This window comes from Accipiter gentilis, chromosome 9 (assembly GCF_929443795.1).
Source record: "Accipiter gentilis chromosome 9, bAccGen1.1, whole genome shotgun sequence".
NCBI lineage: Eukaryota > Metazoa > Chordata > Aves > Accipitriformes > Accipitridae > Astur > Astur gentilis.
This window is the reverse complement of record NC_064888.1, coordinates 9,755,816-9,772,778: the sequence shown is the minus strand read 5'-3', so window position 1 is coordinate 9,772,778 and position 16,963 is coordinate 9,755,816. Positions and strand designations below refer to the sequence as shown.

Here is a 16,963-nt window from a genome sequence, read left to right as displayed (position 1 = left end):
TGTTGCGTTACAAGGTAGGAATGAACTCAGCACACCACTCACTAAAATGCTTGCTTCAGTAATAAAATGACAGCTGTGTGTTTAAACTTCATCCTTGCACCTGTTGTTGATTACCTATGTGTGTGGAACAGCCGAAAAAGAATAGGGGTTTTTTTTTTAGCAGGACTACATTCATCTTACTGACTTTATCAAACCCTATTTTCAAGAGCCAGCATTAACACAATGAGATCTACCAAATATACTTACTAATACTGTAGTTTATAAGGGGAGAACCATTTTAATGTGAGCAAAGTTTTTGATAGTACCAAACAGAGAAATACTACCTTACCTGAGACTGTGCATTGACATTGGCCCGATTGGTAACCAACACTTTGACTACTTCTGCTTGTCCAGCGAGGGATGCTATGTGCAATGCTGTGTTTCCTTTCTGAAATGAGAGACAGTGATATTTGAAAAGAGTGCAAAACCTGAGCTTGAACACATGACAATACTATCAAGAACATATTCCACTTTAATATGTAGTATTTCCTGCAATAAAATACTGTAATGAATACTTCTAATGGGAAGTTATTCTGGAAGACTTGAACAGAAACCAAGACAGGAATCTACAATTTGTTCATAGAACCATAGAATGGTTTGTGTTGGAAGAGACCTTAAAGATCATCTAGTTCCAACCTCCCTGCCATGGGCAGGGACACCTTCCACTAGACCAGGTTGCTCAAAGCCCCATCCAACCTGGCCTTGAACACTTCCAGGGATGGGGCATCCACAACCCCTCTGGGCAACCTGTTCCAGTGCCCCACCACCCTCACAGTGAAGAACTTCTGCCTTACATCTAATCTAAATTTACCCTCTTGCAGTTTAAAGCCATTAGCCCTTGTCCTATCACTACATGCCCTTATAAAAAAGTCCCTCGCTGGCTTTCTTGTAGGCCCTCTTTAGGTACTGGAAGGCTGCTATAAGGTGTCCCTGGAGCCTTCTCTTCCCCAGGCTGAGCAATCTCAACTCTCTCAGCCTGTCTTCATAGGGGAGGTGCTCCAGCCCTCTGATCATCTTTGTGGCCCTCCTCTGGACTCGCTCCAACAGGTCAATGTCCTTCTTATGTTGGGGGCCCCAGAGGTGGGTGCAGTACTCCAGGTGGGGTCTCATGAGAGCGGAGTAAAGGGGAAGAATCCCCTCCCTCAACCTGCTGGTCACGCTTCTTTTGATGCAGCCCAGGATATGGTTGGCTTTCTGGGCTGCAAGTGTACATTGCCAGGTCATGTTGAGCTTCTTGTCATCCAACACCCCCAAGTCCTTCTCCTCAGGGCTGCTTCAGTAAGTCTCATCCCTAGTAACCTGTGACATTTACTATAATCTAAAAAGTTTCTATTAAACAATTATTGAAACCACTCCATCAGTGGAAAATGGGCAATTACTGCTGCAGTAATGTCTGTAATCAGTTGGCTGACACCTTGTGCCCGTGCCATCAGTGTGAACAAGAGAACAATTAGATAGGACAGACTGACCTTTGTCGCTGCATCCACACTGGCACCTCGCTGTATCAGTTCAGAGACAACTTCTACATGCCCTTCTTTGGAAGCAAGATGGAGAGCATTCAACCCATTCTGATTAAAAAACAAGAAAGAAAAAAGAAAAGCAATGGGAAAGATTGGCAAAGGTTTTCCAGCATAGCAAACATGTCAGGAGACAAATTGTTATATCCCAGTGAGAGGAATGCTTCCAAAAACTACTCTTATGTAAAGTTTACAAGAACTAGATTATAAGGAAAGAGTATGAATTAAGTCAGGATATAGTAGCTCTGGGGTCTCAAGTTCTGTGTGCTGTCCCATAATCTGATGTAATACAAATGGAATGAAAGATAATGTTATATAGCACAACATTCTCCAAGTGGAAGTGAAATAGTGTCTTGGTAAGGGGTGAAAAAAAAAGTTTTAATTGGACAAAATATGTAAACATGGCTCATCAAAAAACAGGTAAGTTATCATTGACATGAAGTACAAATAGAGAGAGAGATTCGAGAAAGAGTGAGAAAGGTATTTATCCAGTAAATTTGATCAAAATATTCTTCAACCTGATTTGAAATGTTGATATCCACTCCACTTTTTAAGTAGTCAAGAGCCTTTTCCAAGTTGCCAGCTCGAGCAGCTCTCAGGTAACTTGCATTTGTGTCAGACTACAAGAAAAAAGGAAAAGTCCCATTAGAAATTACAGCACAGTATAAAAATACATTCCCTTGGCAAAGAAGTTACTAATGATACAATATATTGTACATACATTCAACTAGACATGAAAGGATTCCAAACTGCCTCATCAAATATGGGTCAAATCCTGCCCTCCTTGCTTATGCAGCCTCCCTCTGGTGTAAATAGGCTGTCCGCCTGACTAGGCAGCACAAGATTTGACTTCATATATAAATGTGAATTATGCAGCACTGTCTAACATGCAAGGCTAGTAGCCAGGGACACATCTGGTACCCAGCATGGAAGACAAACATGGTGAGGCTCAGGATAGGACTCCATGGAAACCACTCTGCTCTTTCCAAAAGTGCCACACCACTTTTAATGTCCAAGCTGAACAGACTGGACCGGTACTGTAAGATCTCACATAACAGATTTAAAAAAATCCAAAATACTCAACACTGAAGGACTGGACTACCTGAATGGACAAACATGGCTCTATAAATTAAGGCATTTTAAAAACTAATGTCTGATTACATTTTGTTTTATTTTCTCCATCCTCCCTCATTTTATGGCACATTTTATTTACAATATCTGTCCACATTCAGTGAAGTAGCCACAAATCCTTAGATACAGTGCCATTATCTAAACTGCATTTTACTTTTTTTCAGTTCTTGCTTTAAAGATAGCTGTGCAAATTTGCTTTATGACTTCAGCTTGAATGTAAGGATGGCAGAAAGGATGGTTAAGTCATGAAAGAATCACTGTAAGTAATTCCCATCCCTGGAGGGTTTTAACAACAAGTTATGCAAATATCCACCAAGGACGGTTTAGATAATGCTGATCCTGCCTTGGAGCAAGTGGAATGAACTGGTTTAGCTTTCAAGAAGGACAAAACATATGATCTTTTCATTTTATCTGTGCCATGGCTTTCCCTGGCATTTTGGGCAGTCAACACATTTTTTTTGTGCCCTCTTCTCCATTGCTATAACAGGAATTGTCTTTTCTTTTTTTTCCTCACTATCATTACATCACAGGCTTACATCACTACAATTTTAAGTGCTTTGCCATCCTTTAAGGTTCTAAAAGAGTGCAACAATTACCTTTAGAGAAAAAATTAAAGGCAGTAACTCCTGAAAGAAATTCAAAACACTGGCACCAAAGCTCACTCTTACTTATCCAGTGCTCAATTCCTCCCCCCCATTCCCCATTTTCTGGATTTGCTATAGACTTTTCTCCTCTCTGTCAATGCAGCCGCTGCAAACTGTACGTTCTGTTCAGGCATTGCTTCAAGCCCATCTGAAGTCACCTTCATGTGCAGAATGAAGCAATCTTGGGCATAATAACAGCAAAATGGTAAGTGGGTATCAAGTCTGGTTTCTTCTTTGTACCAGTATAACCTACGAGACTATTTTACTAGCACTTTCAGCACAACAAGCTATCTCTTCCAAGGAGAGAACCATTACTTATGGACACTTCATTTTCTCCTGAGTTTTGTACACATGGCATTCCACTTTGCGATGGTAAGTCACTAGCTGACAACACTCCCTGCTCTTAATCACTATTTTCCAAGCATGCCATGCTGATCATTACAAATCGACTTCTGCAATGTGCTTCCAAGAAAACAGCCTCCAAATACCAATGTTTAATTAGGGTTTATCAAAACCAAGGTGCTGCTACGAACTACACGGTCAGAACTGGAAAGACTATAGGGAAGAATAGCTGCCTTGAGAGGTGCAGTAAAACACTTCGATTTGGAAGATCATCTGAACTGTGCAATGCAGATTATTACAGGAGACAGGTCATATTTTCAGTGCTTAGCAACAGCAGCCACTGGGGTAAAAAACAGGTCAGCATTTTATCAGCATTACTAAAAGTATGAGGGAGGACTTAATAGACCGGGAGCCTTTTTTGTTGTCACAGTGTAATGGCATGTCTGTTTGGCACAGTCAGCAGGTGGATGATAATTAACATCAGCTGTTTACAGCTGCTTCTGGGTGGGGAAGGGATGCACCAGAGAAGCTTGCTATGGAAAATCAGTTCCCGCCAGTCGCATTAACGCATGCCGAACAAGAAACACTGCTTATACTCAGAAACATTTAAACCTTTCTATTTGCTCAAACAAAATGGAGGCGGGGGGGGAGGTAGGAGGAGTGATAAGTAGCTGATATTCACATTAATAGCTAACTGCAGTTTCACTGTAGAGGGAGGGCAATGCCTATGCCTTTTAAGGACTTCTCTTGGAAGTACTTGCTCACCAGTGAGAGGAAGGACAAAGGTTAGGTCACACTTCCAGCCCTCGGGACACATAAAAATGTTTCCAATCAGGCTAGCTCAGGTGCTGCTAAGTGATGCCCAAATCTGTTCCTGAAATCCATCAAGCAAACAGCATGCCCTCCTTTGCCAGTCACCACTCAAAACTCACTCCTTTTGCTCAAACTGTCCAGAAACATCACTGACACCAGCAGCCAGGTTGCCACCCGAGCCGTGGGGCTGGTGGGGTGCTGGGCAGCCAGCCATGCTCACCCGTCAGCCTGGGCTCTTGCTGCTCAGACAGGGACAGGCTCCCAGCACGAGGGGCACCATACAGGCATGCACAGGCACTGCAACAACTGGGAAGCACCCAGAGAAGCTGCCATTTAACAGCATGCCAGGATAACGCAAACTCTCCCACACTTCAGCTGATCTGAGTTGGCACTTCGAGTTTCCACCTTACTGGTTTCCAGTTACATGAATGTGATGTGAGTTGGTAGTATGCGAAACTGCATGAGCTGCCTTAGCAGCCAGGGTGTAACACTTCCCTATGCACTGAGAAAGGGGAAAACCTTTTTTTCTGACCGTACCTAAAGCTCCCAAGCTCTCCGACTGGGTTAACTCACCCTTTCTGGGCCACCATGCACAGATATTTTGAGATTTGCAGAGAGGACCAACAGGCTGAGGTGCTACAATTGCGCAAAAAATTTAATGGGGCTTCTGGGATTCTCTCCATCCATTACGGTCTCTGCCATAAGCAGAAACAATCAATAACATTAGAGAGAAAGGAGAGCCAACATCTTTGGAAACCAGAAGCAATTCCAGCCTCTCCAAAGCAGCATCGCCAGCTTCCACTTTCCCTATAACTAAGGCGTTACTTCAGACTTACTCAGATAGAGAATAGTCTTACAAGCTTTTTCTACCTTGCAAAATGCCTCGAATACCCTTGTTTTTAAGACATTGCACTTTCAAAACCTGGAGGAACCAGTGAATGCTATCCAACTTTTACAAAAGCTAAGTGCAGGGGTCAGTAAAAACTGATCAAAAACATCAAACCAAAACTTTCACATTTCTAAACCTAAAATTTTCTCAACTTTACATTTCTATTTTAAGCCTAAATTATTTTTTTTTTAAAACCACAATAAAGTAAAAAAATGTCATTTCCAATTGGCACTGTCTTATTTAAAACAAAGCCTCTTGGAGTCCCTGATAGAGCCTGTAATTGCCTTTGTATTGCACAGACAGGAGCAGCATCAGGGCCTAGGCTCAAATCACTGAAGGATTTAAAAGGTCAAACAAGCGTTACAATAATGTTAATAATTATTTATCTGGATTGCCATCATGCCTGGAAGCCCATGTAAAAGGCTGATCAAGGACCTGCAATATTAAATGTATTAAAAAACAGAGTAGGGGAAAAAAGGATTTTAGGTTTCCAACAATTGCTCAGGGCATCCATGCAGGTTAAGTGCTCCCTCTGTGGGTAACTATTCTCGATTATAGCCACTTCCACCTTTCATGCTAGTTGGCATCCGCAAGATGAACCCCACACAGACAGCATGTCTATAGGACATTCCTTTAACAGACCGAATAAGATTTTTCTCCAATACTAATTACTTAAACCTCAATATTCCTGAGAGGCATTCTATATGCTAGCAATCTATTCGTATCCTTTTGTTTCTTTCTTCCTTTTTTTGTAATCAGTTCCAACATGAAATGAAGATGAAAATTAGCTTTTGGTTCTCTACTGTCTTGACAAATATCAAGAGAACAACTGGCATGGGACATACATCAAAGCACCCTGAAACTTAGATGTTCCTGCAGTCAGCCACAGAGACCACAGCCCTGCCTGTGCGTTCACACAGGATCCCTGTTGTCAGGCTGTGTCCCAGAAGCCTTTCCCAGCTCCCTCTTGTGCTCCCTGGGGGAGCCACCTTTTCAATCTCAATATCCAGACTCCAATTAAAAATCAAGATTCTTACAAGTGTTTTGATTCTTGGAGAGACAGACCTCAGATCCTGTGCACAGCGTTTAGTTCTGGAATGGCTATTCAGACAATATTTAATAAACAGTGGATTTATGAGAGTACCGGTACTGATGTGTGCATAATATGAAGCTTTTTATTCACAGATGGTATGACTTCTCCCCTCTTCTCCCATACTTTCTTGGAAGAAAAATGGACTACTCCTACTTTTAAGAAATGTGTAAATGCAGATGATTGGCTTGTGAATGCAGGTTTTATGCAATGTGTATTTCTTTTAAATTTGTGTGTCTCCCTTTAAGGCACTATGCTGTAAAAATTCAATTCTGTAGTGTACGCAGGCTGATGAGCTTGCAGATTGCAGGCTGCCTGCAGCCCACTACAGGTTTTCCAGTCTGGAGCTCATTTCAACAGCCTTCACCCCAGAGACACCTCTGGAAAGATCTGAGGTCGAATAAGCTGTGCTGGTAGCAGTACTCCGTTTCCCGACCCTTCTTCACCCTAAGGTCCTCTAGTCCTGCCACATGATGGGTGGCAGGGCCTGTGACGTGCAGGGGTAAGACCTGAGAACTGTTTCCCCATTTTGAGGAAATGCTACGTGAGGTGAAAACATTCCTATTACAGGAAAGACTAACTCCTAAGTCACTTGGATATTATCTTAAGCCTTCATTTTAAACTAGAAGATGCTGATGCTGACTCACGCTAGCAAATACACATTCACTGTCTTTTTCTCCAAGTGCTCCCAGTGAAGTAAGAGACAATTTAGCATGAATAAAGACAAAAACTATCAGGAAATTTGCACTGACTGTCAACCCGGGGTCTGGCCAGGCATTTCCATGGCACTAGAGAGGGTCCTATCAAAAACCAGAGAATATGTATTACTTAGTGAACCCTCAAAAGTGCAAAGCCATTATTTTCAATGTGCACAGGCCCCCTCCCATACTGGTGGTATTTTTATTATGCTCATCTCTCTTTCCTTTGTGTTCTGCTTACAGTGGCTTCTTTTTCAGATTAAAAATCCAGTCTTTTTTTCACATTGGGAGCAGGGTTTTGTTTTTCACTCCATCTTTAACAGTAGCTGTTGTGAAGGGAAACCCCCAGTAGGTTCCCATTGTGCTGGAGCAGGGTGCGTTCTGGCTTGAGTCCCAACAAAAAGATGCTAACCATGCCTAACATTTGTTGTGGGGGGAGGCAATGACCTCATTTTAAGGGATGAACTTATGTTACTTCCACTTGGAAATGTGCTCAACAAAACTAGTCTTGCAGCAGCATGAGATGATCTGAGGAAACAGATGATAACATTTTTGCTTATTTTGATATGGGTGGGCTTACTGCAACTGATTTTTGGTTTTTGCAGTAAGGCCCAACTCTGATGGGCACCAAGGGCTACACTGGAAATTGGAGATCCTTGGCATTTCTTAGATTTTGCTCCTACGTTAATTTAGAATCCTCCTCCAAGCAAATATGTTACACTCACTTGGTAAGGGATGAAATTTTATTTCAAATAAACTATACTGGCCAATTAACAGCAATGTCTGAACCGTGTGAAATAAACCAGCCATATTTTCCTGGGGAGACTCTTCATCCATCCTCCAAGCATCTATATCCTTTCTATCTCCCTACTACCTCATACCTAAATCTGTATTAAAAAATTTCACTTTTATTTTCTTTATTAGAAAGGGGGCTGGTTGCACCGGATGAGAAGATGATCTTTGTGCAAACAACTATAGCTGTAGTCATGCTTTACATACCATACTACCATACGTGTTCTCTTCTGATAAGAATGTGACAGCCTGGGGCCAACTGCTATCTGCAGTTCTGCTGTCAATTATCCTTCAGAGAGTTGCTTTTGGGATCACAGCCCTAAACATAACCACAGGGCAACAGGAAAAGTTCCATTCCTACTGCCTGACAATTCAAAGGAAACATCTTTTGGCTAGGGAAGGCTAGCTATTTTGAATATGATTGCAGAATGAGAAATGATTTAATTATCAGTCGAAAAACAAACCCTTCTAATTGTTTGCCCTATCATGCAACTTAACCATCAAGTTTCTTTGATCATATTATTGTATTATGCATGATAACGTAGCCAAAAACATTATACTATTTGGAATGTCCCCATAACTGGGCCTATTCCAACTATGTAACTACAATGTGTTTTCCACAAGTTAAAAAACTACACTGGTTTCAGGCTGCATGAAACCCCTCTTCTTGGTCACACCAGTGGAGTCTAAAACACTTCATATCTCTGCAAAAATTGTGCACGAATCTATAATCAACTATATTTGCAACAACTGAGGGTTTATCCCTGTACAGCAGTCAATCTTAACATGCTTGTAGAAAAAGTAAAATATTTCCTGAAAATCACACATTTAAGCAGTTCAAAACAGTAGAAAATGCATCGCCTTTCTAGAAATCCTTGACCAAACCAGGAAAACATCCAAGCAAAAAAATAAGCCTCTTTCCTTGCTAGGCCTATAAGTCTCTGACTTATAGGTTTAGTGTATTCCATTTTCCAGATCACTTGCATCCCTCTACCTGTTAGAGTCTGTCTTGGCAAAATGCTGAATCTGTGCTCACTGTTACAACGGAAAATTAACCACCTGTACTGGGGTGGTGGAAGATGGCTGAAAAGGACCCAGAGCCTGAGATGTAAAGGCTGGTACATACAAGAGCATTTCACAGCTTCCAGTACACGAGTTGTTTAGCACTGCCTTTAACAGCGTCAAGAGGTCTAGAGCGAGTTGTTTGCTTGCAATGACAAACATTTCCTGTGAAGCTATGATACAGCTTTCTTACTGTATAAGTTGCTTAGACTTTGTGCATAGTCTTCTACAGCAGACTATAAACCTAGTCAACTCTGTGACTTATGATGCAACTAACCCAGCCCTGGGTGTCTTTAAATGCCTGAATGACTGCTTCCTAAGAAAGTTCAAGCACAGGATAGAAATGAAAAGTAGCTATTATTCTTTTGATTTTCTAAAGAGCAAAGGGGATTGTGATTGCCAAAGCACAAAGGACACACATGGAGTTAGATGGGAAACCCTTACCTAGCATCCACACGTAACATGTATAACATGTTGAACATAACATCCAAGTTGCAAATGTCCCTAAAGATGTCATCTCCATATTATTTACTTGTCACCACAGATATTCAACAAATACAGAATGATTTAACTGCAATTCTAACAAAATTAACATCTGACAACCCAACAGAAAACACCTGAACTAAGATCAGACCCATCGATGCCACAGGGACAATGTTCAGACAGGAGGTAAGGGTTTATGCTACTTCCAATACTCTTTGCCAGTTTGCACAGATGTTTTCAGAGTCTGAAACATGAGTTTGATGTGTCAGCTTCACCTGAAGAATTTATGAACAATTATTAGTAGGAATGTGTTGAATTAGTAACACCAAAAGCAAGATCCTAATTTTCCAGGACTACAAAATCAAAGTACATCTGCACAACACACATAATCTTCCTAAGTATGCATGAACAACAAATTACAAGAATTATTTTAATGGGAAAATAAGATTCCTTCAATAGTGACTTTTCAGGTATCAGACCGCCCTACATGAAAAAATAATTTAATGACAAGGTAAATCGGGACATACTGTTTCACCACTGAATCACTGTACTCCATTAGAAGTGCACAATCAGGCAAGGAACCATGCCCTTTGTGACCAACTCACATGTATAACCATGAAAAAGACCCGATACAGTTGAAGGCAAAAGATTTGAGCATCTAAAATTCAAGGCTCATTCTCCAGGCTGACAGTCTCAACTCCTAGAATTTTATTTCCAACTCTGGAAAGAAATTCCTGAGCCTGTAATGACTCATCTTTCACTCTTCTAAAGTCTTCCTATCATACACTTACAAGTGAAAAATAAATCACTGGCTTTCATAACTGCTACCAGTCACAAAGAGCTAGAGAAGGGCTGGATGTGCTTCCAGGGTTTCTTCTTATGTTTATATTCACCTGAAGATAATAACTCTAATATGTCAAGCTAGATGAGATGCCATTGATCTCCTCCCTGCTATTTTCCTCTCAGAAACTGACTGCCCAATGAGCATGGAGATAACTTTCAGCACGTCAGGGCTCAAATTTAAAGCCATTTCCATGCTAAAGTCATATTCTTCAGATCTCTGCATGAATTATGTCAGTCAGTCCACCTCCTGTTCTCTGAGTACATCTGACCTTAGAATCAGGATCCAGAAAGGAGAGGAAAAAAATTCAGCAACTTTCTTCAAAACATTTTTAAAAGTGTATTTATGTGTCTATAATTTCAGATGGGGAAAAAAATAGTACAAACCTAAATCAGATAATATTGCTGATTTTAGGGAGAGATATTTTATTCACTCAAAACGAGCTCACTACAAAAATATTATGTAAATATGCTTCAATCAGATACGAAGTGGAAGTTACTGGTAATAAAGTGGAGCAAACTGCATGTCAGTGGAAGCATAATGCACATCAATATTCCCTAAAAATACTGTAGTAGACAAGCTACATGAACTTTTCTGTAGCTAAACAACCTATTAAGAGCTTTCAGTACAGTGAATTCAGAAGTTTCCTGATCTCTTTCTGCATTTCCACTTTATGGCTGCTTTTCAATGCATCTCTCATTCAAAACCAAAATTCTTCTGCCTTGGAAGTTTGAACATCATTAAATTGAAAGCTTGTTTGATGATAACCAGTCAAGCCATTTCTGAGGTGGCAAAAATACGCACAGAAACACACCAATTTACACTGCAAGTATTGCAAATCCCACACGTAATTAACGTTTACATTTTTGTAGTCTTAAGAGGCATTTGAATAGCTAGTTTTAAAGCTATCTACTAGAGTTTTAATTTTTTTGACACATTGTTCAGGATTCTTACAGGAATTACAAACTTTTATCAGTTATAAGTGCCAGTGCATAGGTTTCCATAGCAGGGATTATGACCTCTGTCAGAAGCAAAGAATGCCTTCCAATTCACACACCTGAATACCTCGTTGAAGAGAGTCTCTGGCTGGAAAAGCCCAGGTAGCTCATGTGATACTCACAGAATCTGAAGGGTCAGTGGAAATTATCTAAAGAGCTTGCAGGTACTAAGAAGACTCCCAGGGAAAGATTTGTAACACAGCCATAAACCTGTAACAATCAGTTCTGCAGGGCTGGTTAGAGGCATCACATGAGCTTTGTCATAGCAGTTTACCGTAGCAGAGCTTGTAACATTTACAGAGCAATCTGTCCTGACACCTCTTTGTAGATTTGCTGTGAAATATATGTATGCCCTGGTACAATGAGAAAGAACTGATGGAACCAATAAACCAAAGGATTCAAACATCACCTGAGAGCCAAAGACTGGCTGAGGTGCTCAGGAGGAAAAAAAAAACACCTAGCTAGCATTTCCCAAACTCATAAGGGCAATTTCACGCAGGAGAGTTAACAGTTCTCAAACGCATGAGCTGAGCAACCTACCAGGAGACAATTTTAATCTTGGTCTGGAGATGTAGGAGACCTACTGGAGAATACCATCAGTGAATGATCTGGGCTTGGCCATGTTCTTCTACAAGAGCTGAATTTCCCTGCTGTCTGTAACCTGGCGTATCTCATTTTCCATTTGATTCTGCTGTCATAGGTATGACCCAGTAACCCCAGATCCATTCTGTAATGCACCACATTACTATAAACCACAAAGGCAAGGCAGAGCAAAACAGAGCACACTGCTGTTTGTTAGCGTTAGAAACATTGATGAAAACTTGTTTGCTTTCTCCCAGACGTGATGCCATATGACATGGGCGACAGCGCTGTGTGGCCTGCACAGAGCAGTGGAGCTGGACACCGGAGAGCCACCAGCCTCCACGTTTCCCAGACCTTTTTCCGCCTCCTCCACGATGAAACACTGACATTCACGATTGCAAATTTGTGCAATGGCTTGGAAAGTTCTGTAATAGCATTTGTTGGGGCTGTCTGGATGAAATGTATTCAATGGTGTATGCAGCAAATGTAAAATAGTTTACAAATGTTTTGTTCCTCATTCCACATGTCCCAGATTTGAGGATTAGCTCAGATTCCAACGGGAAAATTGCTTTTCCCAGCCCAAGCACCAAAATCTGTGAGCAAAAACTACAAATCAGAGCCCTGCAATTGTTATCAAGAGTTTTAAACTAGAATCACGTTCTGACTCTAAATACAAGATTCTGTTTTGAAACAAAAGGAGGAGTTCTAAAACACCACTGGGGCACGGCTAGGACCACGATTTACAGGTACAAACAGGATGAAAACAGTAACAGTGAGAACAATCTTAGCTGTATGGGGTCTTTGAGCTGAACAGAGGGAGAAAGAAAACACAACATAGCTCAGTTTTATTCTTAAAGTGAGAAAAAAATACCAAATATATAGATAAATCACTGCAGATTAGATGGTGCCACTTTCGCACAGTCACTTTTCAGTTACAATACAGAACTAGTATTTTTCTGGCTTTCAAAGCCACTGTGCACTAGAGAGTTGGAATTCTGTAGAACCACCATGATGATCTAAACATCTCGGGAGGGACTTCTAATTTTTTGACAAAAATAAAAACAGCAGCACTACTTGAACATTTTATTTCACCTTAACCAGACTTCATAGTTTATTCTCATCTGAAAATTACTACTGTCTCTTAGCAGCAGAATGAAGTTTGTTTGGAAAACACATCATTGTTTAATCGAAGAAAATAATGCTATTTCACTAATGAATTAACACTTTCAAAACTGGGCTAAAAGACTTTACCTTTACTATTTTAATAAACACAGGCTTAGAATTAGTTTTTAGGTTAACCATTACAGTGAAGATCAGTTTATTACATACTTACAGAAATAAGCTATGGCCAACAATACTATCTACCAGCCCTATACAGTAATCTCCCCTAGCATTTGGTGACAGAATAAACCCTTACAATGAAATGTTAATTAAAGTATCACTCCTGCCTGAATAGCAAATCTACAGAATAAACATGCAGTGAAGTAGAGCTTGTCTCTCCCTTACACATAAAACATGCATGGCAACCTATAGGAGATTTAAATATGCATGGAATGAAAACGGAATTTACCGTAAACAACATCAGCAAGAAAAAAACTTATAAGACAAATATATACTGTACACCTTCCCCATCACTCAAGTCCATTTCAAATAGCTATTACACCTTCAATAAACAATGTATATGCTAACAGAAAGACCAGTTTCTATGCAACTTCTAACAAAACCCTGTAAACCAAGAGTAAATACCATTCCGTTGCAACACACAGGGGCAGAGCATACTGCAGACCAGCACATTGCCAATGCCACGGCTCGAGGGCAGCAAGATTTTCAGTTCGCTCTACTCCCCAAACTGTTGCACACAGAAACTAGCAGGACTGCATCAAGTTCTGTAATACTGGGTTCATATAAGGTATTAGTAAAGATGTTTATCATCTTGAAGACTGATATTATTGTGCTAAAAAAAACCAGGAGAGAGTAAATAATATTCTCAGGACTGAAAAAAGAGTTTAATCAAGTACCATAAAACATCTCAACCTAACAAAACCTTCTCCTACAAGAAATTGCTTCACAAAGAAAATCCCCCAAATAAATGTTTTCATGGTTTTGAAATTACTGGCGGAAATGAATTTATGAACAAGAACAGCACCATCAGAAAACAATCAGAGTTTCAAAAATGTTTTTTTTAACAGGGAACAACCACGCAGTCCTGTGTTGACAGCAAGTAAACAACATCATACACATTTAAGGGAACTCGCTGCAGTATTTTTTCAGAGCACAAAGCTATTGCTGACATGGAAATTAGCTAGTAAACTGCTGGGTGCTACCATCAGTAATATCTCTAACTAAAAAAAATACTGCCATTAAATGCCACTTCCACAAAGCTTGGCACTCATCAATATTACTAACATGATACCACACTTTCCTGGGAACCCAGTATTTTAATTCTGCAGTAAAGCAGCCTGGAGAACAATTGTTTTAACTGTGTTTTTTAACTGATGTTAATAACTCTAGCTGTTGAAGAACCTCAGAGCCTAGTTCACAGAGTACAGGGATGTCATTTCACAGCAGCTTACTCACTTGAGGAATTTTTAAATCACACAGGGAGCACCTTGGAGCTCACTGGGACTGTCCCTGAGAGTAAGACTGATATGGGTGCCTCCTTACAGGTCACTACTAGCATACTACAACAGCAGGCTCCTTTTTAAGTTTAATTGACCTATGGATTGTCAGTAGAAAAGGTGTGTTATTTGATAAATACACCTTAAAAGCATAGATTTCAGTTAACTTTTTTTCAAAATATGCAAGATTTGCTAAAATATTTTAGTGAACAAAATTGTTACGTATATCTAGGTTACTTAAGGCCCTGATCAAAGAACAAAACATTACAAAATGTTTCTGCAATTTTAATCAGCGTCTTCTACAGAGTGTCCCGAACAGAACGTAGCCATTGGTAAGGAGAGAGAGAACAAATAATTCCATATACCATTTGACTGCCGCCTCAGCCTATACCGCAATCTAACCGTCAGAACACAGAATACACCAAACAAGCCAAAACGTACCTCTTCCTACATCCAGCTTTGTCTCGTACAATCAAAGACTTAAAACACTAATACAAGAAACTCGATATGCAGATTTCACTCTTATTTCAGAATCCACAAATGCTTACTTGTTCTGGAAAGCATTCTCCCTCTTCCACTGCCATTTTCTGTGGCCAGTTATGAAACCTGATGACTCAATTAGTTAACACTTTGGACACTGCATCATTACTAAAAATAGCGGCCCCAGGAAGTGGTTTTCTTTCTTTTTTCTTTTTTTTTTTTTTTTTTTTAAAAAGGGAACTAAGCACAGTCACTTGTTAGACTTCCCTTGGCTATTTAAATGGCAAAGGACAAGTGATTGTAAGACTATTAAGTTAGTAACAGAGCATGTCCCAGGATTCCTGGCTCACTTACCATATTTGCTGCCTCCAATCATTCCCCGTGTATGTAATCATGATCTGTGGAATACCCAAAATAGCTGCAGCATCAGCTGATCAGAAAACCACTGCTGCTTGGAATCACTCATGAAACAAGCTTTTGTCATTCTGCTTATCAGCTCTTTCTAATGCAGACTACTTTGAACTATTTCTAAAGGCAACAATAACATCATTTTACACTCTGTGTGTTTTGAATACCACATATGCCTGCCTCCTACTCCATGGTAATTTTATATTTATTCAGATTTTCTGATGACTAATTATGATAGATTGGTGTCGTTGGTTCTAGAGGCTATTTTCCTGAACTAAAAGGCTGCACTCTATATACTTCAAGTTCTTAAACTAGAGAGATTAAAAGCAGTACCAAGAGCAAAATCACTTTGCTTCAGAGGGAAGCCCAGAGAGAGCTTCATGATTTCAGTAAAGCAGATTTTTTCCTTTTCAATGGAAGCTATTGCCAGAAGCAGGAATTTTCTTCATGCTTCCCTACAGTTACTTACATTAGGACTGGCTTTAAAGAATGTCCATCTTCTGAAAAAGGGAATATTGAAATCTCTTTGATACACCACAAGCACCTGCGCAGCATGCACTGTGCTTGCCTGTTACACATCTCACCTCACACATGAGCTGCACACAGATATTCACTGGCACAGAAGAACAACAAAGGGTAAGATGGGGGGGGGGGGGGGGGGAATAATCAAGGTTTAATATTTTTCTCAGACAAGATATGCCCAATGTCTCATTTGTCTATGAAAGGAAATGGTCTACATGTAAAATATTGTAAGGATCATTTGAAAATCTCAAGAAATAGTTCTCCATTTTTGCATCGACCAGAGCCCAGCCACGAGGTAGTAGCTCCATGCTCTTGGGCTAATAATGCAGAACTTGTTTCTAATTATCTATGTAAAATCTTTCAGAAGGTACAAAATCTGAGGCCCCAGTGTATCACTAAATAAATAATGTATGCCACGCACTCAGGTGATCTAGCTTGAAATTACTTCATTAATGTCACTGACGTGCACTCTATTAACAAATACTTTCTGCTTCTGCACATTTTTGCTTATGGCATTGTAGTATCTATGACTAAGACAGACTTCTGCCTCTGACTAAATACAGAAAAGCTAACAACTGTCTGCAGGGGTGGAGGAGCCTTCCACCTCAATTTAAATACAAGACGATAACCAAGTCAGTTTAAATGAATTTACCTCCCTGACACATCTGTGCAGAGCTCCCTGTAGCAGAGGTTTCAATCATCTGCACCACAGCTACCTCAGCAATGTCGTTACTGTAGGCTGTCACAACAACATGTAGTATCCTGAAATATTCAACTTCTAAAGCTGAAGTTTGATTTAGTGTTACTATTTGTTTGAGGACTGAGAACTATCATTTCAAAACAATAAAAGGAAACATCCCAGTTCTAGAAATCCAAGATCACAGGCTTACTATCCAGTAACTGAATTTTTGTTTTGAACTGAAGAAGGGTTGGCCCTGAATAAGAACCGGGTGCCTAAATACCCTTCTTCTGCCTTTGAAAAGGTGCTTGAGAACAAGGAGAAAGGAAATATGA

At 40.2% G+C, this 16,963-nt stretch overlaps 1 protein-coding gene across 24 annotated transcripts in view; it reads right to left on the bottom strand.

Annotated features, from left to right (window-relative positions):
• The window catches only part of ANK3 (ankyrin 3), a 385,183-nt gene that overhangs the window by 151,555 nt on the left and 216,665 nt on the right, over positions 1 to 16,963 (bottom strand). For 23 of the 24 annotated variants that reach the window (XM_049809737.1, XM_049809736.1, XM_049809743.1 and 20 more), the window contains exons 2-4: positions 2,075 to 2,176; positions 1,509 to 1,607; positions 329 to 427 (exon numbers count right to left, since the gene is read on the bottom strand). In XM_049809737.1, coding sequence (XP_049665694.1) covers positions 329 to 427; positions 1,509 to 1,607; positions 2,075 to 2,176 — 300 coding nt within the window. Of the gene's footprint in view, positions 1 to 328; positions 428 to 1,508; positions 1,608 to 2,074; positions 2,177 to 15,087; positions 15,196 to 16,963 lie in introns of those variants that run through there. The other variant, XM_049809740.1, reaches the window with a different exon arrangement.